Source organism: Prionailurus bengalensis, chromosome D1 (assembly GCF_016509475.1).
Source record: "Prionailurus bengalensis isolate Pbe53 chromosome D1, Fcat_Pben_1.1_paternal_pri, whole genome shotgun sequence".
In the NCBI taxonomy this organism is placed as follows: domain Eukaryota; kingdom Metazoa; phylum Chordata; class Mammalia; order Carnivora; family Felidae; genus Prionailurus; species Prionailurus bengalensis.
Window position 1 is genome coordinate 57,498,320 of NC_057346.1, and position 22,563 is coordinate 57,520,882.

The window sequence follows — 22,563 nt, forward strand, 5'->3', positions numbered from 1 at the left end:
CCTCTCTGCCCCTCCCTGACTCATTTTCTCTCTCAAAAATAACTAAACTTTTAAAAATAACAATAATTATGCTTTTCTGGAGTATTTTTTAATAGTTTTTAATGAGACTTTTCTTAAGTCAATGCATTTTAGTTCAGATGTGTGAACAATAAATAAGGGAAGCAGATGAAGAAAGAAACAAGAAAAATTCATAAAACAGAATGAGAATGTTAAATACACTAGGAAGAAAGGCATACATGGCAAAGCTCAGAATATAAGATGCTCCCAAAATGACATATTTGTAATATACGATTCCTGGCACTTTACGGTTTTCAAGTGTTCTCACATGCATGATTTCAATTGGCTTGCAAAACAATCTTGTGATGTGCACAGGACCATTTTACAGAAGAATCCAAAGCTTGGTGAGAAGCATTTTCAAAAGAAAAAGGACAATTTCAGACGAGAATATCAAGAATTAAAGGATTCAGACCACAATGGAAAAACCAGACTATATTATTATATATTGGAACCTTATGTGATTAAACTACAATGCTCTTCTAGTTACCCATTCTGAGCTATAAAGACATCTTTAAACTTATATTTGTTACCTCTTTAGCCTCTGTTTTGGTTTCCTTGTTGGCTTCTTGGGTTTTAGAAGCAGCTTTAGAGGCAAACATTCCCATTATTCCCTTGGGCTGCTGTAAAATCTGTTTGGAGGTAGGTGGACTATGACCATTGGTTGTCAACTCATTATTGGCTTGTGTCTCACTTGATACTTGAAGATCTGACTGCTCAAACTTTTCGGAAGATGAGGATTCAGCAGGAGCTCTGGGAACTGCAGCTGCACATTGTATGGCACTAAACCTGAAGTTGGAAATGTTACATTAATTTCAAAGTCTTGCTTCTTCCACACAATACTTTCTACCTCTAACACTATTAAATTAGAAAAGTTTAGAACTAAAATGGATTTTAGAAATTATTTTGGGCAGGGGTGGCTGGGTGGCTTGGTCGGTTAAGCATCTGACTTTTGATTTCGGCTCAGGTCATGATCTCACTGTTCCTGAGTTTGAGCCTGGCCACGGGCTCTGTGCTGGCAGTGTGGAGCCTGCCTGGGATTCTGTCTCCTGTCTCCCTCTCTCTCTGTCCTTCCCTTGCTTGCTCTCTCTCAAAAATAAATAAAAACTCTAATTTAGATAGAGAAAAAAGTATTGGAGAGATGTTGAGAGACTTGTCCTAGATTATACATCTAGTCAGTAACAGAACTAGGACTGGAATCTGAGGTCTTCTACCATACCATATTGAACATCTTACTTTTTTGAAGAAAGCACCCCAATTCAAAACAGTAAGAATATACCAAAAAATAACAAAAGATTAGTAATGTCAACATCCTTGGGAAATCAAATGGTTATCTCTTGTGTTTAAAGACCTTCACCTTACAGAGCTACGTATGCAATAAATATTGACTGAACCAAAATTACGAGCTTTAAATATTAATAAAATTCCTGGCAACTCTCCTGGCCAGAGTGGGTCATGCTTTAAAACAAGGAAGAAGCTGGGAACAGAGCCACTGGCTCCTATGACCTGTGGTCCTTTATTGTCATTTGTTAAAAATTTCTAATAACACCCACTAACAGCACCAGACAAGTATGCCCAAAGCCAAGTGAAGAAATGTGGAACGGTATGCATGGCATATTAAAGGGAGCATTCATCTCTTCTATAATCATCGTAGACGTGCCTTGTTCACACAAATCCCAGTTGTGCTTAAAGCAAAGTTCCTCAACTCTTCTGACAGAGAAAAACATTTTATTTCCCCCAGTCTTTAGCTTACTGGGAGTAGGTGAGAGCTCCTTGGAGGTAGGGAAGGGTACTATTCATCTTTTGTATTTTAGGTACCCAGTACAAGGCCTGGCACATAGAAATATGTGTGAAAGAATGAGAACTGAAGTCCCTGGAAGTGAGGCTTCTGGTTTCTCTCCCTTCTTTAATGTATCACCTCCACTTGAGGTGGGAAAAGTTAAGAAAGAAACTATGTGGTAATAGTAATCATTCGAGAGATCAACCAGGCACAACTTCTAGATTAACTGGCCTAAGAAAAAAGTCCCTGATACATCATTTAATTTCAGAAGTAACCTTAGACTGAGCAGCCCCAAAGCTGAGTCTACAGCTCCAAAATCTTCCCCTGATTTATTAGAGTCCACTTCAGAAAACCCCACACTAACACAAATATTTTGTGCATCAGAGTTAAGAACAGACGGAAATCATTTCCTTGTACCCACTAGTCTTCCTCTCTGGCCTTGCAGTGCTTCCATGTACACAGAAAAAAGCAATGGTTTATTTCATTGTCAACATCTGAAGTTGGCCCTGAAACAACTCTTTCTCCATTTGGTCTACATTCCACACCTTAGGGTCAGGACCAGAACTGGCAATAAGGAAGAGACCAAGTTAGGCTGGGAACATGTCCGAAGAGAGAAGAATCTGCTCAGTCCTAAAATTTCAACTTTCTTCCTGTCACAGCACTTCTTAAAACACATGAAACAATGAGTCAGATTTCAGTTGGCCCATAATTCTCAAGGGCATTGACAAACTTCTTTATTGGAGATAAATTCTTCACATTTCTACCCATTATACTTTAAGTATTTAAGTAAGGTTTCATTAAAGTGCTTCCTATTACCACATTTCTACTTTGCCATGTTTACTTCAGTGGTCCCTGAGTAAATATCATTTTGAACTTCTGAGTCCCCTTTATTCCTGTTTGTCTACTCAGATACAATAGAAGAACTGATTTTTAGAGCTTGACATGCCACAACTAGATTTTAATGCAGATTATTTTTGAAATCTAATAGTACAATTTACATAAACCTATCAGGATATTCATCTTTTCTTGTAGTCCTTCCCTAAGAAACACCACTTATCAGGGTGCCTGGGTGGCTCAGTTGGTTAAGCATCCAACTTCGGATCACGACTCAGGTCATGATCTCACAATTTGTGGCTTCAGGCCCTGCATCAGGCTCTGTGCTGACAGCTCAGAGCCTGGAGCCTTCTTCGGATTCTGTGTCTCCCTCTCTCTCTGCCCCTTCCCCACTCATGCTCTGTCTCTCTTTCAAAAATAAACACTAAAAATTTTTTAAAAACCCCACCACTTATTACTCTAGCTATAGAATTATATTTATGTATTTAATAAATATTTGTGTGCCTATTAAGGTTTGAGCGGTAGAGTAAAAGAACCAATGTCTATCATCAATTCACTCAACAGTTACTTACTAAATGCTTACCATTTGCCAGGCACCATTTTTTGGTCACAAAATAGACACAATCCCTGTTCTCATGGAACTTACAGAAACTGTGTTTGGCAAGTCTCTATTTCTCCTCAAGGACCTGGTTGTATCAGTTACCCCATCTCGCCCAGTAGCTTCAACCATTTCTTCTCTTATGGCTCTTTCTGAATAGTACAAGTTCAGGGCATTCTCAACAATGTATATATTCTCTCTCAGTCTCAAATCCTCTTTAGCTACCTCTCTCTTTCTCCATATTACAGTCCAATTTCCTGAAGACTTGTCCATTTTTGCTGTCCCACTTTATCATGCTCCCATTTACTCAGTTCACCAGATTCTGGCCACTCCATGGAAAAGCCTCTTACCGAGGCCATCACTAAATCCAATGGACACTTTTCAGTTCCTATTCTACTTTGCTTCTCAGTAAGATATGATATTGCCAATCAGTCCCTACCTCTTAAAACTCTTTCCTTGCTTTTAGAGCCCTCTATATTCTCGTGATTTTCCTCTCAGCTCTGGCTGCTCCCATTTAGGCTCTTCTTCTCTTGCCCATCCCTTGAAAAGTGGCTATCTTTAAATAGCGCTTACTACATACCAAACACTATTCTAAGTGTTTTATATATATTCATTCATTTACTCCTCAATAACCTGTTGAGCTTTGTACCATTGTTAGCTTCATTTTACTGATGAGGAGACGGAGGCACAGAGAGGTTCAATAATTTGCTTAAGGTTATACAGCTAGTAACCATGACCTCGAGTTTTACTTTCTGCCCTCTTTCATTCTACGCATTCTCTGTGAATGACTGTATCTACTGCTGTGTTCCAATTAATTACCTATTTTCTCTGATTCCGAAATCTCTATCTTCATGCCAGATTTCTCTCTTAGCTCTAGACTCATCTATCTATTGCATGGACATCTTCACTTGGACTCCTCACAGGCTTCTCAAACTCAACACGTCCAAACCCAATTCACCATTTTTCCTTCCCCCCGCAAGCTTACTCCTCCCCACATATTCCCTTTCTTATTGATAACACCATCACCCAATTCAGCCACCAAGTCAGATATATGGTTATCATCCTTAACATCATGAACACCCCCACCCAGCCACATACACACACCTGGTCTCCAAGTGTGACAACATCCAGGTTTTGACAGCATGACTCTTTAACCTTCATACCTCTTCACCCTCAATACAACTACTATACTTCAGATAACTGTCATCTCCACCCTGAATCACTGCAACATCTCTCTTCACTGACGGCTTTGTCTCCCGATTATTCCCTTCTGATCGATGTTCACCATCTTATTGCAGCCAAGTGATCTTTTTTTTTTTTAATATTTATTTTTGAATGCGAGGAAGAAAACAAGCACAAGCAGGAGAGGAACAGAGAGAGAGGGAGAAAGAGAATCTCAAGCAGGCTCTGCGCTTTCAGCACAGAGCCTGATGTGGGGCTTGATCCTACAAACCATGAGATCATGACCTGAGCCAAAATCAAGAGTTGGACACTTAATTGACTGAGCCACCTGGGTGCCCCAAGTGATCTTTCTATAAATGCAGCTCTGATCATTTCACCCATCTGCTTCAAAATCCTCAGTGGCTCCCCAGTGCCCTCAGAATAAAGTCGAAACTCTCTAACCTACTAGTCAAAGTGTAGACTGTGAGTCCTACTTTAGTCTTATATTTCATTATTTCCTACCTCTCAGTCTAAGTCCAGCCACAGAAAATGACTTTCGTTCCACACAAGCACCATGTTTCCTCACAGTTCTGTCCTCACTCTTCTACTTCTCCTTTTACTGGCTACTTCTACTTGGGCCTTAAGGCCTTGACTTAAATGTCACACCCTCTAGGAAGCCTTCTCTCTTTTGACTCATCACTCCACCCCACCCAAAAGTGAGGGATGAGTGTGTGGGAAATCAAATAGCTATGTCCTGGGTTAGGCGATTATAAGGAAAGCATGCATTCTCCTAACCCAGGACATAGCTATTTGATTTCCCACCTATCCCCCTTTTTTGTTTGAAGAATCTTCTTGCTCATGGGAGTTGAGGAGGGTAATCAGTCATTGTTCATGACGTCTTGAGGAGGCCACTATGGTGGAGATCACTCAGAGGGCTATGAGAAGAGCAGGCCAGAAAGCAGTGTTCTGCTTTCAATGCGTTCCCTATAATTTCCTAACACAGGCCCTAGCTATTTGATTTCCCACAAATGCCCCCCAAATAGCCTCCCTCAGTATTACTCCTATTATAGCACTGTCATGCTATAATGTAAGTGTTTACCATAGGACCATCAGTTCCATAAGCAGGTACTGGGCCATATTCACTCTACAGTGTGTGGCATGCCATAGGTACTCATCAGAACTTTGTGGAATGAATTCAAATGATCTCACTTAGTACCTATCAAAGTAGCAGGTGCTTAATATGTCTGGGGAACTGATTTGAACTCTTAATACAACCCCACAAAGTAGGTATTACTATTTGAAAGTTTTAAAATGAATTTAATTTAAAAATGAAAAAGCCCAAACTCAAAGAGTTTAAGTAATTGGCCCAAAACCACCAGGCTATTAAGCAGCAAAGCCACAACACAAGCCTGTGCATTATGGTCCATCACCTCACTGAAAACGATATAAAGTACAAAAACAAACAAGATGTGATCCTGGCTGTAGAAGATCAACTGCTTTTGGATGGAAGGTAGAGGGATAACAAATTAGAAATAGTTTTTGAAGGACGTTTACACTGGTTCCTGAAAAATGGGTAGGATTCAGACAAGCAGAGACTGGGGTAAGGGAGTAATGAGGGGGCACAACAAACATTTCTGGTGGCGGTGACAGGATAAATACATGAGAAATAGATTTATGGGGAGCCCACTGGGGTTTTCAATATGGGTTGTGGCTGCTATTTTTCACCTTATGATGTACTAATAAAACCAGGCATGTGTCTTACTGCAAGATAAATGGGGTTTTACTAGACTTGGCATTCACTCTTAAGAGGCAGCCACTGTGTAAACATCTTACAAAATCAATTCGTAAAGAAGCCCACAAGGAACATTAAGGAGCTCACTTGCTGCAGTTCTGCAAGTTGCTTTTAAGGATGTCATAGTCGGTATTGAACAGAGGCCCACTGTCCTTTAGCATGGCTTTCTGGATGCTGTACACATGGATGCTGGCAGTCACAGCTAGCTTGGACTTCACTGCTACAAGTCAACAGGAAAAGCAGTCTGTTAATACACAAACTTCATAGCATGTGGGGACTTTAACAAGAAACCCTTCTGCATTAAAACCATTTGCAATCTGTGGTGGTCCAAAAAGCCCTAAAAGGCCAAAGAGTCACATACACAGTATAACATCAACTCTTTTTTCTATAACGGGGACATCATGACAAGGTAGGTAGTGGTGAGTCAGTCCTAAGTACCACACCTGTGAGGGTATCACTCATCCAGTGGACATTCAGTAAACATTAATGAATGATTGATGATGACTATGATGTTTTGGGTTTTTTTTTTTCAGTCAGGGAAGAATCTTTAGCATATAACTGAAGAATAATTTCTACCTGAGAAGACTCAATTATGTAATTCAATTTTTGTGCAGACAAAGCAACTCTATAACAAAAATACTAACCAGATAAGTCTGCAGAGGAGAAACACAGAAGAACATCACAAGAACAAATGTTAGATTCCACGAAGAAAGGGAATGTGCTTGAGTCTCCAGCACGTAGCACAGAGCCTGACAGAGTATAAATACTCATGATGTATCTACTGAATGAATAAATCTCACTTTGCCTACCACGGTGGGAATTCACAAAGAAAAAAGTGGACATCTCCACCACCCTAAATACCTCAGAATTCTTCTGTAAGAAAATGACACCACTGGTGGGAGTCTTTATATAGGAAGTACAACAGTACAAGTTTTGTCTTGAGACAAAGGTCCAGATCATGTGGACCCTGTCATAAAATTCCTTTGAACTGGATTTTTAAATAGAACCATAGCATTAATAATTTTGAAATGGGAAGATAAATTTAATTTAGAAGTTCTATTAAGTCTTTCTGACTTTGGAAAAGCAATCTTTAATTTTCTTCCTAAAAAACTGTCCTGGAACACAAAACAGTATTTAGAGACTACTGTCTTTTTTACAGTTGATGAGGTGTTCCACATGTTATTCATGATAGTTTTTTTGCAAGAATCACATGAGCTTTGAAATCCTGTGATAAAAGTGCTTTATAAATGTCAGCAGCTACTGGTCTTAAAAATGGGAAGTTAGGCAGATGTGGTATCCTATTTTAACATGTTTCAGAAACTACTAATAAAAGGAATATTCAGCTCTTCAGTTAAATAGCTAAATATACTGTATGCAGATGCTAGGGGCAGATTTTTTCTGTACCTACATTGATCCCAAAAGAGGAAAATCTTGCTAAGTTGCTAAAACACTTACCTTCCAATTTGTCTTCTCTCACTACTGCAACCTTGTGGCACTGTAAGGAAATAACATCTCATTAGTGTTTAAAGTAGTAGTACAACTTCCAATTTGAAAGTTTCTTTGCTGATAATTCAATTGCACCTTGATGTGAAATTACGAACATTAGGTACCCATAAAAATCTGTATTACAGTTTCATAAAGTCAGGCTTATTTTTTAACTTAAGCTGTTTACTTTAAAACTTCATCAGGTTAAGGAAAGTGACAGAATATACATATCAACAATACAATGAAAAACCAAACAAATGGCAGCCCTCAGCTCACAGTGCTGCCAGCCCACAGGTCCCAAACCACAGAACAGGGTGAGTGTGCAACCAGGCCAAAGCCCTCTTTCTGTGCAGCCCGGGCCTCCTGAACGCAGTGATCATGGTGGCACCGAGCTCGGGCAAGGTGTGTCATCGCACATCACAAAATACTTTGAGCTGAAGCCCCTCTCCCACAGGGACCCACTCTGAGACAGTGGGCTTGGGACACAGAAATTGGTTAGCCAAGACTTTCACTAAACAAGGGAAGCTCATTTCAGACAATGTCATGACTCAGCTTGGCCCTTCGTGAATTGAAAAGTCTCACCCGACATAGCTGGGTATTAGATAGTTTTCCAAGGACACTTCCATAAGCAGAAGCCCTGGATCGTTTATCTGATAGACATGGTGATTAATCTGAACATGCCCTTTGAGGTCATTAAACAACACCTCACTCCTTGCTAAATTCATCCACCTAGCCACCTGGCCTACAACATCAAATTTATCCCTCCCAAAACCGTGATGATCTGACTGGAGCACCTATCATCCAGTGTGAGAATAACAGACCAGAAATTGTTCTCAAGAGATGGAAGGCTTACAAAACCCAAACAGAACTGGTCCTGGAATATTACCTACCAGACAAAAGGGGTGTAGGATACATTCTCCACAAAAGAAACTGATAAGATCTGGCCCTATGTATATGTTTCCCTACAAACAAAAGTTCCACAAATGAACCAGAAAGCATCAGTTACTTCATGAGGAAAACCACATTTACCTAGTAAGATGAGCAGAAGCTCCTCGTCCATGCATTTAGAAGCTCCTTATCCTAAGACTGGCATGTATGAATCCTTTGAGAATTCTATTAGTTTCATTTCTACTGATTTTATCTGGAAATTAAGGATGTGTCAAATGAGTGAAATATGAAGATTCATCTTTTGAAATTATCTAGTGTTTTATCCAGTAATCTGTGGGTGTGCAATTGAAAAACATCAGAAATGTCTAAACTTAAAAAAAAATGTTTTTAATGTTTTTTTAAGTTTATTTATTTTTGAGAGAGAGAAACAAAGCACCCATGCATGAGGTGGGGAAGGGCAGAGAGAGAGGATACCAGGCAGGCTCCACATTGTCAACACGGAGCCAGAAGTGGGGCTTGAACCCACAAACCATGAGATCAAGACCTGAGCCAAAATCAAGAGTCGGATGCTTAACTGATTGAGCCACTGAGGCGGCCCTAAAAAAAATCTTTTAGAGCAAATTAAAAAAGCAATTGGTAGTAACCTAACATTTGTTCAGAAGAATAAGTGGTTGATAAAGTTTTCTTACTTTATGGAAAAGAAACAAAAAAATTCCATATTATTTGGGGAAAGTATCTTATAAGGGGCTTTTGCATAGACTGATGCAAAAAAAAAAAAAGCATCTTCAGCACTGTGGTATATGGCTTTGTGAGATATTATGTCTATAAAATTCCAAGAAAAAACAAAAACTGGATTTACAGATTAGTTGCAGGATGCAAATTCACTGCTACCTATACACTAAGACACTTATAAACTAGTCACATATGCTGTATTTATTTTGTCATTAAACATACCTTCAGTTTACTCGAATTTTCAACTTACTAAAAAAAGTATTAATTAGCACATAAGAAAGTTCATTTTCCTAAGACTGTTCTTTCGAAAATACATGTGCACTGAGGGATGATTTACATCAGAAACAGACAGAAGTTCTTGCAAAAACACCAAAGCTGAATTTTCAACAGAAAATGTAAGTAAAGTCTTATGTTTTCAAATGTTATTGAGTTTAAAAATTTGTGCTTTAGGGGCGCCTGGGTGGCGCAGTCGGTTAAGCGTCCGACTTCAGCCAGGTCACGATCTCGCGGTCCGTGAGTTCGAGCCCCGTGTCGGGCTCTGGGCTGATGGCTCAGAGCCTGGAGCCTGTTTCCGATTCTGTGTCTCCCTCTCTCTCTGCCCCTCCCCCGTTCATGCTCTGTCTCTCTCTATCCCCAAAATAAATAAACGTTGAAAAAAAATTAAAAAAAAAAAAAAAATTTGTGCTTTAGGATCTACTTGCTAGCTTGCTTTGTAATCAAAATGTAAGATCTGCCTTGTAATTAATAAATTAATTACAAGAAGAAGAATAAAAGAAAACCCATGGCACAAGGAAACAGAAATAGATCATGTATGCTTGAGGAAAATTCCCTTGATATATATAACAATCATAATTAGTAAACAGCTATAGCAATTAAAAGCATTTACATGACAGGCTGAAAAAGACCAACTGCTGACTGAGTTCTTTATTCCTAATCAAAGAAGTTGACACCTGCTAGCATTCACTGCCATAGTTATGGCCACTGTTATTTGGCAGGAAGAAACTCTACCGGTGAGTATAATCTGAGTTGCCATATTAAAATGAAAATGATTTGATCCCTTAGTGGGGTAACAAGGATGCTTGCTTACGTCCTGTGGGGCATATGAGAGCTAGAGGAGAAACGTGACTCTTGAATGGTGTATTTACTCTTAATGTACTTGGTGCTAAATCAAATGAAACAAGTCCTTGTACAAGCTGTTATAAACTGCCTTTGAAAATGTAGCCCATTTTATTCCAGGCACTCAAAATACGAATGCCAGCAAGTGGTTCTTATGTATTTTGTGGAGGAAAAAAACTTACTTTCCTTTCTTCTGATTTTTAAAACTTCAATGTTGATCTTTCAAAATGGACCAAGGCTTTTAAGGATTATAGTAAACATTTCATTCTTCACAAAATTTTCTATAACACCTTATTTGAATGTTAACATTATGTGCTTTCTAAAAATGTTGTGAACTCTTAAACTTATGAATTATCACTAGGTTATCAGGCATGCATTAGTATTAACGTAGTAGAATAAAACTCCATTTTTTTTTAAGTATATTTATTTTTGAGATAGAGACAGTACGAGCCAGGGAGGGACAGACACAGGGGAGAGAGAGAATCCCAAGCAGGCTTCATGATGTCAGCACAGAGCCCGATGTGGGGCTCAATCTCATGAACTGTGAGATCATGACCTGAGTCAAAATCAAGAGTTGGACGCTTAACCAACCGAGCCACCCAGGTGCTCCTTTGAATAAAGCTAAATTTTAAAAGTGAAAAATAAACACAAGAAAATGAACACAGCATCTCAAATAGTGTGAGTAAAAGAACCTCTTAGTAAGTTTTGTAAAGAGAATTAATATATAATCATATGGAACCAAATAAAAATTGGATCTGTCTCTCACAGATTAGAATAAATTCTAAACCAAGCAGAGATTTAAGTGTAAAGAATAAAACCATACATATACTAGTAGAAAATATGGGTGAATTCTTCTATAAACAGATAAATTCTACTATGAAGTGATATGAGAATGAGGAAAAGTTTCCTAACTATAAACAATAAGAATTTAAATAATCTATAAAAACTAACAAATGTACAATTTTTAGATGACAAAAATAAACTTTAAGCCAAAGTACAAAGAGAAATGATAAAGTGGGAAAAATACCTGCAACTCATATCACAAAGGGTTAATATACAGCTTCTAAAATAGAGGAAATAAACTCCTTTAGAAAAAATAGGCAAGAGGTATGAAGACAATTCATAGGAAAAGAAACACAAATGACCCCGAAACATACGACAACATGCATTATATAGAAAAGGGACTCTCATACATTACTGGTAGGAATGAAAAATGGAGAAGTATTTGGCAATTACCCAACAAAAGTACATACGCATCCTAATAATCCTAGGAAACGCAACCTTAAAAGTGGCAAAAATATTAAAAAAAAAACAACACACGTTAACTATAGCACAATTTGTAAAGGCCATGTATTGTAAATAACTCCAAAAACTATCAATAAGGGACTGTTGAAAAACCTAAAGTATTATCAATGTAGCATCAGGTGGCTGTAATAAGGAATAAGGAATATTTTGGGGCGCCTGACTGGCTCAGTTGAAAGAGCATGTGACTCTGGGTCTCCAGGTCATGAGTTCAAGCCTCATGTTGGGTGTATAGATTGCTTAAGTAAATAAATAAACAAACTTAAAAAAAAAAAAAGGAATATTTCTATAACTGCTATGGAATAATGTTCAGGGTCTACTGTAGGTAAAAAAGCAAAATGTAAAATAGGGAGTATAGTATGAAAACTTTTATCTAAGAAAGGGAGTAATAAAGGGGCACCTAAGTGACTCAGTCAGTTGAGCATCCAACTCGATTTCAGCTCAGGCTGTGATTCCAAGGTTGTGGGATCAAGCTCCATGTCAGGCTCCGCACTGAACGTGGAGCCTGCTTAAGATTCTCTCTCCCTCTGCCCCTCTCCCCCACACTTGCACTCTCTCTCTTAAAAAAAAGGGAGGGGGGAGTAATAGAATATATATTTGCATATATTAAAAATATATACAACAACAACGGAATAGAAGCAGAATCTATTAAAATAATTACCTGTCAGGAAAAGTAGGGAACCTAAAAATTGAAAGTGGGAAAAAATTTGAATTTAACTAGATACTTAATTGGTGGCTTATCCACAGAGAGGAGTTATTGCAAGTGACTCTAAAACACAGGCTGATTGGGGTGCCTGGGTGGCTCAGTTGGTTAAGCATCTGACTCTTGAGTTTGGCTCAGGTTATAATCTCAGTTTGTGAGATCAAGCCCCACCTCGGGCTCTACACTAAAAGCGCAGAGCCTGCTTTGGATTCTCTCTCTCCACCCCTCCCCTGTTCACACACTCTCTCTCTCTCAAAACAAATAAGCTTTTAATAAAAATAAAAAATAAAAAAATAAAATACTAGCTGATTGTGCATCCCTAGTAAGATATATCCTACAGACAAAAGGAACTGCAAAGAAATCTTAACCTGTAATCATATTAAAGATAGTTTTGCTTTACTAAAGCAAATATTTTTCAGTATTTTAACATATTTATGAATGTTAGGAACTACCAAAACTCATATAACATAAGAGAAAAAAGCAGTATAAAATCAACTAAATTTTTTTTCAAAAGTGTAATTTTTATAAACTGGGTATATTAGTATGTTTTCATAATGCATTTTCTCCTTAAAAAAACAAAGGTCAGGGTGCCTGGGTGGCTCAGTTGGTTAAGTGTCCAACTTCGGCTCAGGTCATGATCTTGGGTTCGAGACGCATGTTGGGCTCTGTGCTGACAGCTCAGAGCCTGAAGCCTGCTTCGGATTCTGTGTCTCCCTCTCTCTGCCTCTCCCCAACTTGTTCTCTCGCTCACTCTCTCAAAAATAAACAAACATTTAAAAAAAAAAAAAAGTCATTTCGAAAAATGTTAGGTTCTGTAAAACTGTACCAAAAAAATTATAGAGCTAATTAGAAAAGCAGCATTAGGAATTAACCACTCAAACTTATGCAACTTTCTAAGTAAGGCCCTACAAACAAAAATGGGTACCTTCCAGAGAAAATGTGGACGGCCTAGAGAGTTCAGTGTGGCTAAATGCTGCCTGAGGGGATACTGGCAGTTGAAATACCAACTTGCTTATGCTAAACAATGCATACCAGGGTAGAGGTCTGATTCAGTGGGTTCCTCTTAGCAGTCCATCGCCTTAACCACTCAGCCACCTCGTCCCACTCAGTGGGTTCCTCTTAAGATGGACACAGGGATGGGGTGCCTGGGTGGCTCAGTAGGTTAAGCATCTGACTTCAGCTCAGGTCATGATCTCACTCAAAATTTTATGAATATGTCAATATACATATTTTTCTTTCAGATTCTCAAAGGAATCAGTGATCAAAAAAAAAAATAAAAACCACTGCTTTAAAGGAACACAAGGGGTGACTGAGTGGCTCAGTCGGTTAAACATCCGACTTCAGCTCACTCAGGTCATGATCTCATGGTCTGTGAGTTTGAGCCCTGCATTGGTGTCTGTGCTGACAGCTCAGAGGCTGGAGCCTGTTTCCGATTCTATGTCTCCCTCTCTTTCTGCCCCTCCCCTGCTCACACTCTGTCTCTCTCTCTGTCTCTCTCTCACAAATAAACATTAAAATAGTAATAATAAAAAAAAGGAACACAATTATTCTAAGGTAAAGAACTGGTAAGACTAGGGGCACCTGGGTGGCTCAGTCAGTTGAGTATCCGACTCTTGACTTTGGCTCACGTCATGATCCCAGGGTCATGGGATCTAGCCCCATGTTGGGCTCCGTGCTGGGCATGGAGCCTGCTTAAGATTCTCTCTCTCTCTCTCTCTCTCTCTCTCTCTCTCTCTCTCTCTCTCTGCCCTTCTCCCCCACTCATGCTCTCTAAAATAAAAAGATAAATAAAAAAAATTGACATGACTAGATTGAAGGCAACAACTAATTAAAGAAAGAGAGGGGGGCAGGGTGCCTGGGTGGCTCAGTCAGTTGAGTGTCTGACTTTGGCTCAGGTCATATTCTTGCAATTCGTGGGTTTGAGCCCCGCATCAGGCTCTGTGCTGACACCTCAGAGGCTGGAGCCTGCTTCAGATTCTGTGTGCCCCTCCCCTGCTTGCACTCTGTCTCTGTCTCTCTCTCAAAAAATAAACATTTAAAAAAATAATAAATAAATAAAAGGGCTTTGCCTTATAGAAAAAACAAAAGAAAAGAAAGAGGGGGGGTTAGTTAAACCTAGAAACAAAAGGAAAGAAGACATTCAGATGCAAACTTGGGCAGTATTCACTCTAAAGCTATGTGTGGAAAGGATTCTGGTGGCAGGTTTATTTCTGAAAGCAAATAAATCAGGTCTGCTTAATTTTGTGTTTCTGATATATAATGACATCTGATTCTGTCTACACTTATAAACACCTTGTTATCACCTGGCTTGCCAAATAGCTTACCAATGAGGAAAGAATATGCTGGTCACAGAATATAAGGATCTGATCCCATAGCAGTTGTTTCTCCTTATAAATTACTAAATTGCCAATCTAGTTTTAATGTTTGTTTATTTTGACAGAGAGAGAGAGAGAGAGAGACAGACAGAGACAGAGCATGAGTTGGGGAGAGGCAGAGAGAGGGAGACACAGAATTCGAAGCAGGCTCCAGGCTCCGAGCTGTCAGCACAGAGCCCAACGTGGGGCTTGAACTCACAGACCGCGAGATCATGACCTGAGCCGAAGTCGGATGCTCAACCGACTGAGCCACCTAGGCGCCCCAAGTTTTACATTTCACATGCTTGGAACTCTTGCTACAAGGTGACCCCAGTCAATATATTGATAAATCAGGCTTTTCTGAGCCGAGGGCTCTAAGGGAAAGTCAAAAGAAAGAGAAAAACTTAAACATTAGTGGATATCTGAGCAGGAAATCTAATCCTTGGGCTAAGTTCTATGGAGCTGATGGTGGTGGTAGTGGAAGCAAAAGAACTTTCAGATTCGAGATTTGGGGAAGTGAGAACAGAAAAGGTGTCCCTTACTTTTGGGAGGAAGACAGAGAGGAGAAATTATCAAAGTTCCCAAAGATCAGTCTAGTGAAGAAGAAGGAACGAGTTATCTCAGCAGAGCTTCTGATGCCCTCATCCAGGCATGACAGTAATAGAATGATCCTTGAGCCCTCAAGAGGGACAGGGAAGTAGCTAAGAGAAGTCAGCAGACCTGAAAAAGCTTTGTGCTCTGGATGATAAAAACACAGCAGTGACCTGTGCTGATGAATGACCAGATACCAGATGGGACTATAAATAGATATAGGAGAATAAAGGTATTCCTGGCCTATGCTTCTGCACTGCATTAGCTCAGTCCCCTATCAACACCTCTGTCCCTCAGCCACTCAGACATAAGCCTACCAAAATGAAATTTTTCAAAATTTTAAACTGAAATCAAACTCAGTTTAAAAATAAATAAAATTGGACTTTCTGAACACCTAAGTTGTGGCTGGACATCTGAACAGGATGAAAATTAACCATCACTGTCCCCAGTACACTTTGAAGAGGAAGAAAGGAATAGCAGAGCAGTCTCCTAATCTTGTTGCCTAGGAAAACTGAATAATCATGATACTCTCTCTGCATCACAGCCAAGATATTACCCAAGCTTAGAGTTTTAGGTTCAGTCTAAAAATCCAAAATAATCAGCATCTTGAAGTTTCCCTTTAAAATTTCCGTAATACTGAATCCTACTGTTTTCCCTTGTGTTACGTTATGTAACATGGTTTATAACTCAAACATACTCCAGCTCATAAGATTCTGACAACTTACAGAATGTCCATTCTGAATGAGACTGCCAGACACTAAATAGGTGACATGCAGCTGGGCTCCTGAATTCTCCTTTCGCTTCCTTTCAACATAATCATACAGCATCCTGTTCCAAACAAAAGGCACAAGTCATTATTAGTAAGTTTTTACCCCATCAACTCTTAATTCATGACTTAAGAGTTAAATATATAAAATCTGACGGTCCATCAAATTTTTACAGAATATTTTGATCCATCCCATAGACAGAGAGTTAAAAAAAAATGGACTTTATTTTATTTTATTTTTTTCAACGTTTTTTATTTATTTTGGGACAGAGAGAGACAGAGCATGAACGGGGGAGGGGCAGAGAGAGAGGGAGACACAGAATCGGAAACAGGCTCCAGGCTCCGAGCCATCAGCCCAGAGCCTGACGCGGGGCTCGAACTCACAGACCGTGAGATCGTGACCTGGCTGAAGTCGGACGCTTAACCGACTGCGCCACCCAGGCGCCCCCCAAAAAAATGGACTTTAAACAGGACATACAGGTTTGGATCAACTTGTATGGAGTTGACACAGTAACAACAACACACAGTGGATACAACAATGAATCAAGAAAAAGTTCAGTCACTAACCATCCTGGATAAGTTAATTTTTCTAGGCCTCTTAACCCTAAGATATAAAACAAGGGGAATCAGTGACTCTTAGCCTGGGATTCTTGTGGCCATCTCTAACCCTCCACTCCCTAAACTGAAAGCAAGATACACATGTGTTTTTGGAAGGAGACAGTTCAGGGTTAATAGATTCTCAAAGGGATTACTCTAAAACAGTAAGAACCACTATGTAGATGATCATAAGTGTCTCATTCTGAAATTCAAATTTTTTGTTCGCTCAGACACAATACTGTTTCAGAACTGCAGAATGTAACAGCTTACTCACACTGCCCAGTATTCAGAATATTCATTAACCTGAAATTGCCACTCAATGTAGAAATAAAATCGCTTTTAATGTTTTTTTTTTAATTTATTTATTTTTTAGAGAGACACAGAGCATGAATGGGGGAGGGGAAGAGAGAAAGCGAGACACAGAATCCTAAGCAGGCTGCAGGCTCTGAGCTATCAGCACAGAGACTGGTGCGGGGCTCAAACTCATGAACCGTGAAATCATGACCTGAATTGAAGTCAGATGCTTAACAAACTGAGCCACCCAGACGCCCCAATGTTGCTTTTAGTAGTATCCCTAAACTAATTTTTATCTTTATGCCCCAGCAAGTATCCAAAGTTGACTCCCCTTAACTTAGTTTAACAAAAGAATTTAACAAAAACAACAACAGAGGGATAGCATTTGTGTCTTTTATTTCAAGAAACATTTACTGTGCCTCTGATATGTCACACTTCTGCCAAAGACAGCTAAATACTCAAAAATTCCAAGGGAAACTCAACCTATACTGTTGACCACTCTTCTTGAAGCATCTGCTCTCTTAGCTTCCATGATCCCATGCCCCATTGAGTCTCCTGCTACCCCTTCAACTGCCTCTGCCCCATTTCCTGCACAGACTTGACCATCTCCTCCTATTCCACGCTGCTGGAGTTCTGTTGTCAGCTATCTTTTCCCTCTAAAAATTAGAGTGACCAATGATCTGGGTGTGCCTGGATCTGAGGGGTTTCCTGAGACATGAACTTTTAGTGTTAAAACAGACAGTCCTGGGGACACCAGGATGGTTGGTCACCTAACTACATATTCTCATTTTGGTCTATTTCATTCACCCCATGGTTTCATTTATTCCTAACAACAACATCATCCGCTCAAACCACCCAAACCAGAAATCTGGAGTCATTATCCTTCACTTCTCCCGGTCTAGTGAGTTACCAGATCTCATTAGGTCTTCCTCCTAAGTAATTCTTGACTCCAGGCCCCAAATCTCTTAACTGGACTATTTCAAGTGTTAATTCTGCCCTGCCCCTTTCCCATTCATTATCCACAAGGCCACCATTGTGAAGCTTTAAAAATGCAAATCATCTGGTCAACAAAATTTTACTTTATGTTCTATTTCTAGAGGATAGAGCAGTGAACAGAGAAGTCCAAATTCCTACTCTTATGCTGTAGAAAAGAAAGACAAACAATAAACTAACAAATAAGTAAATATATGTCAGGCAGTAGTGAATCTATGAAAAAAAAAATAAAGGTAAGGAGAATATAACTAGCCTGAGAAGTTCTGTGATTTTATATAAGATGATTAAGGAAGACCTCATAGCAGAACCCTTCGTGAAAGTAAGGGAGCCACCAATGTGGATATCTTGGGGAAAAATGTTCCAGGCAGACAGACTAAAAATGTAAAGGCTCTGAGGCAAGAATATAAGTAAGCAAAGTTCAAGAACAGAAAAGAGGCAAGTGTGGAGGAAGAAGAGTGGTGTCAGACTTGCAGGGCTTTATGACCCTATGTAGGACTTTAAGCACGGAAGTCATTAGAAGCTTTAGAACAGAAATAACAGGATCTCACCTTTCAGAAGGATTCCTCACTGCTGTGTGGAGAATATACTGTTGAGGGGAAAGGGAGGAAGCAGAGAGACTAGTGAGGAGGCTACTGCAGTAATCCCGGCTAGAGGTGATGGTGGGCTCAGACCAGGACGTTAGCAATGGAGGTAGTGATTAATGGGTGAATTCTGGGTACATTTTAAAGGAAGAAACAACAGAATTTGCTGGTGGATTGACTGTGGGGTATGAGAGAAAGGAGTCAAAGATGATTGGACTAAGCAGCTCAAAGAATGAAGTTGTCATTAACTGAGATGGGGAAAAACAGGTGTTGGGGGAGAAATTAGGAGCTGGGTTTAGAGGCATGTTAAATTTGAAATGCCTATTAGTCAATAAGTGATGTTGAAAGGTAATTGGATACTCTTGTCTGAAATCTTACTCCTTGTTCCAAAGTTCTCAGTCTTTTCCTAGCCCCTAAGGATTGACTCCAACACTCTAGCAATGACAGGTAAGACCCTTCTTGTTCTGGCCCCTGTATCTCTCACCATTCTCCCACACTCACTATTTTCAACCTTAGGAAACATTCTGCAGTTCCCCGTTGCTCTTTGGTATGCCCTCCCTCTGCCTAGAATGCTCTTCTCAGACCTCATCTACCTAACTCCTCATCAAGACAGCAGCTCAGTTATCATCTCCTGTATGAAGCCTTCCCTAAAACCACCTAGGCTAGCAGGGTATCCCTGCCTTCTAAGTTCTAACAGAACCTATGCCATACCTATTAGAGCACTTATCACACTATATTCTAACTACTTCATTATATATCTGCCATCCCCACTAGACTATAAGCTCCCTGAGGACAAAAATGTGCCCTATTCAGGGGTGCCTGGGTGGCTCAGTCAGTCAAGTGTCTGACTCTTGATGTCGGCTCAGATCAAGATCTCACAGTTCGTGAAATCGAGCCCCAAGTTGGGCTCTGTGCTGACAGCACGGATTCTCTCCCCTTCTCTCTCTGCCTGTCTCCCACTCACACTGTCTCTGTCTCTCTCAAAATAAAAGAAATAAACTTTAAAAAAATTAAAGAATAATTTCCAGGGGCACCTGGCTGGCTCAGTCACTACAGCATGTGACTCTTGATCTTGGGGTTGTAAGTTTGAGCCCCATGTTGGATATAGAGATTACTTAAAATCTTTACAAATAACAATAATTTCTGCATATCTTTTAAGTCTCTAAGATATGTTTATCTAACTGTATTACACCAAACATTTTACGTTTACTGGCAAAATATGCAAAATACTCTTAAATATCAACGATACACTTCCCTATACATGATTAACTATACTTTCCCATTTTAATTTTCCCTAGAATGAATACAGTATATAGTCTATAATGCCTTCCCAAATCTATTTTAATTCTTTTTTTTACATTTAAAACCACTTTTTTCAATGTTTATTTTTGAGAGAGAGAGACAGAGGATGAGTGGGGGAGGAGCAGAGCGAGAGGGAGACACAGAATTCAAAGCAGGGTCCAGGCTCTGAGCTGTCAGCACAGAGCCCAATGCGGGGCTCGGACCCACGAACTGTGAGATCATGACCTGAGCTGAAGTTGGACACTTAACCGACTGAGCCACCCAGACGCCCCTCAAACCTATTTTCATTCTTTATAGCACTTTTACAACTTGAAATTATCTTGTTGTTTTGGTTTTTTTTAATTTGAGAGACAGAGAATCTTAAGCAGGTTCCATGCTCAGCACAGAGGCCAACAATAGGGCTTGAATCCACAACCCTGAGCCAATCATGACTTGAGCCGAAATCAAGAATCAGATGCTCAACCGACTGAGCTACGCAGGTGTCCCTGAAATTATCTTGTTTAAATCAATGATGAGAAAGAGCTAATCTGTTAGGTTTACGGTTTTATGACACAGCCTAAAATAATGCAAACAATAAGAAATGAAAAAAATACTCCTTTAAGAAATCTGGGACACCTGGGCAACTCGGTAGGTTAAGCCTCTGACTTCAGCTCAGGTCATGATCTCACAGTTCGTGGGTTCCAGGCCTGAGTTAGGCTGTGCTGACGGCTCAGAGCCTGGAGCCTGCTTCCGTTTCTGTCTTCCTCTCTCTCTGCTCCTCCCCCACTCGTGCTCTAAGATGAGTAAACATCTAAAAAAAATTTTTAACAAATCTAATCAAATTAATAACACCCATGCCTAGTCACTGCCCTTAGTACCACAAATGATACTTTTTAAAAATATTTTATTTGGGGCGCCTGGGTGGCGCAGTCGGTTAAGCGTCCGACTTCAGCCAGGTCACGATCTCGCGGTCCGTGAGTTCAAGCCCCGCGTCAGGCTCTGGGCTGATGGCTCGGAGCCTGGAGCCTGTTTCCGATTCTGTGTCTCCCTCTCTCTCTGCCCCTCCCCCGTCCATGCTCTCTCTCTGTCCCCAAAAAAATGAGTAAACGTTGAAAAAAATAAATAAAAATAAAAATATTTTATTCATTTGAGAGAGTGAGTGCACACACCAAGCAGGGGAGCAGCAGAGAGTGGGGGACCAGAGAGAGGATGCAAAGTGGGCTCTGAGCGGTCAGCAAAAAGCCCAATGCAGGGCTAGAACTCACAAACTGTGAGATCATGACCTGAGTGGAAGTCAGATGCTTAACCAACTGAGCCACCCAGGGGTCCCTCGCCAATACTTAAAATGCTTCCCCTATAGATAAAATTTTAAAATATGACAGGATACTTAAGTCTCAATTTTCTCAACTGTTATAAGAGGTTGATAACACCCATCACATTGGACTGTGACAACATTATGTGAGATAAATGTATGTGAAAATATCTACCATAGTGCTTAATACTCACTCAACAAATATTTATTGGCACATATTATGAGCCAGACACTGAAGAGACGATTGTGGCATCCTGTATTTTCCAAAGATGGTTACAACATCTCCCACCCCACATGTTCTTCTACACCCTCCCATAGAGAGGCGGAGTCCATCCCCATGCCTTGAATATGAGGGCTAGTGATTCATTTTAACCCAAAGAATAAAGCACACATGACACTGCCTGACTTCTGAGGTTAGTCGGAAAAGGCAATCAGCTTTTGCCTTGTGCTGGAACACTAGCTTTTGGAGTCCTGAGCTGCTATGTAAGAAGTCCAACCACCTAGGCACGCCTGGGTGGCTCAATCCGTTAAGTGCCTGACTTCGGCTCACATCATGATCTCATGGTTTGGGAGTTTGTGCCTAGCACCGGACTCTGTGCTGACAGCTCAGAGTCCGGAGCCTGCTTTGGATTCTGTGTCTCCTCTATCTCTGCTCCTTCCTTGCTCATTCTCTCTCTCCTCTCCCTTTTCCTCTCCCCCTCTCCCTCTCCCCCACTCCACTCCTTCCCTCTCTCTCTCTCTCAAAAATGAACATTAAAAAAAAATTTTTTAATTAAAAAAAAAGAAGTCCAACCACCTGGAGACACTATGCTCTGAGGAAACCCAGCCCACAAAGAAAGACACATGCAATGTCTGATCGACAGCCCCAGCTGAAGTCCCAGCAGATGGCCAACATCAACTGCCACACGTGCATAAAGATGCCCACACATAATAAGGCCCCCACCACTGAGGCTTCCAAGCTGAAACACCAAATGTGATGGAGCAGAGATAAACCATTCTGTGTCCTGCCCAAATTCTAACCCAAAAGAATCTATGAACATAATAAAATGGTTGTTTCAAGCTGTTAAATTTTGGGATAATTTGTTATACAGCAATAGTAATTGGAAAAGTGATCAACATGGTAAACAAGTTCTCTACCTTCATGGAAGTTTATATGATAGCTGGGGTGGGCGCCCTAGAAAATGTCAGATAGTAATAAGAATTGTAAAATTCTGGATCAACTGGACATTCACATGCAAACAAATGAAATTAGACCCTTTCCTTACACCATATACAAAATGATTCCTGGAAGAAAAAGTGCCTATTTACACATTTTAGTGCTTCATTTAAAATTAGCTTGAGCTGGGGCA

The 22,563-nt window shown here is 40.1% G+C and overlaps 1 protein-coding gene and 1 pseudogene across 2 annotated transcripts in view; one reads left to right on the plus strand and one right to left on the minus strand.

The window, feature by feature from the left end:
• Positions 1–22,563, minus strand: part of POLD3 (DNA polymerase delta 3, accessory subunit) — a 52,507-nt gene that overhangs the window by 24,289 nt on the left and 5,655 nt on the right. For both annotated transcript variants that reach the window (XM_043580253.1, XM_043580254.1), the window contains exons 3-6: positions 16,116–16,218; positions 7,675–7,714; positions 6,307–6,439; positions 588–843 (exon numbers count right to left, since the gene is read on the minus strand). In XM_043580253.1, the coding sequence (XP_043436188.1) occupies positions 588–843; positions 6,307–6,439; positions 7,675–7,714; positions 16,116–16,218 (532 nt within the window). The remainder of the gene's footprint in view (positions 1–587; positions 844–6,306; positions 6,440–7,674; positions 7,715–16,115; positions 16,219–22,563) is intronic.
• LOC122482868 lies at positions 7,946–9,049 on the plus strand (annotated as a pseudogene).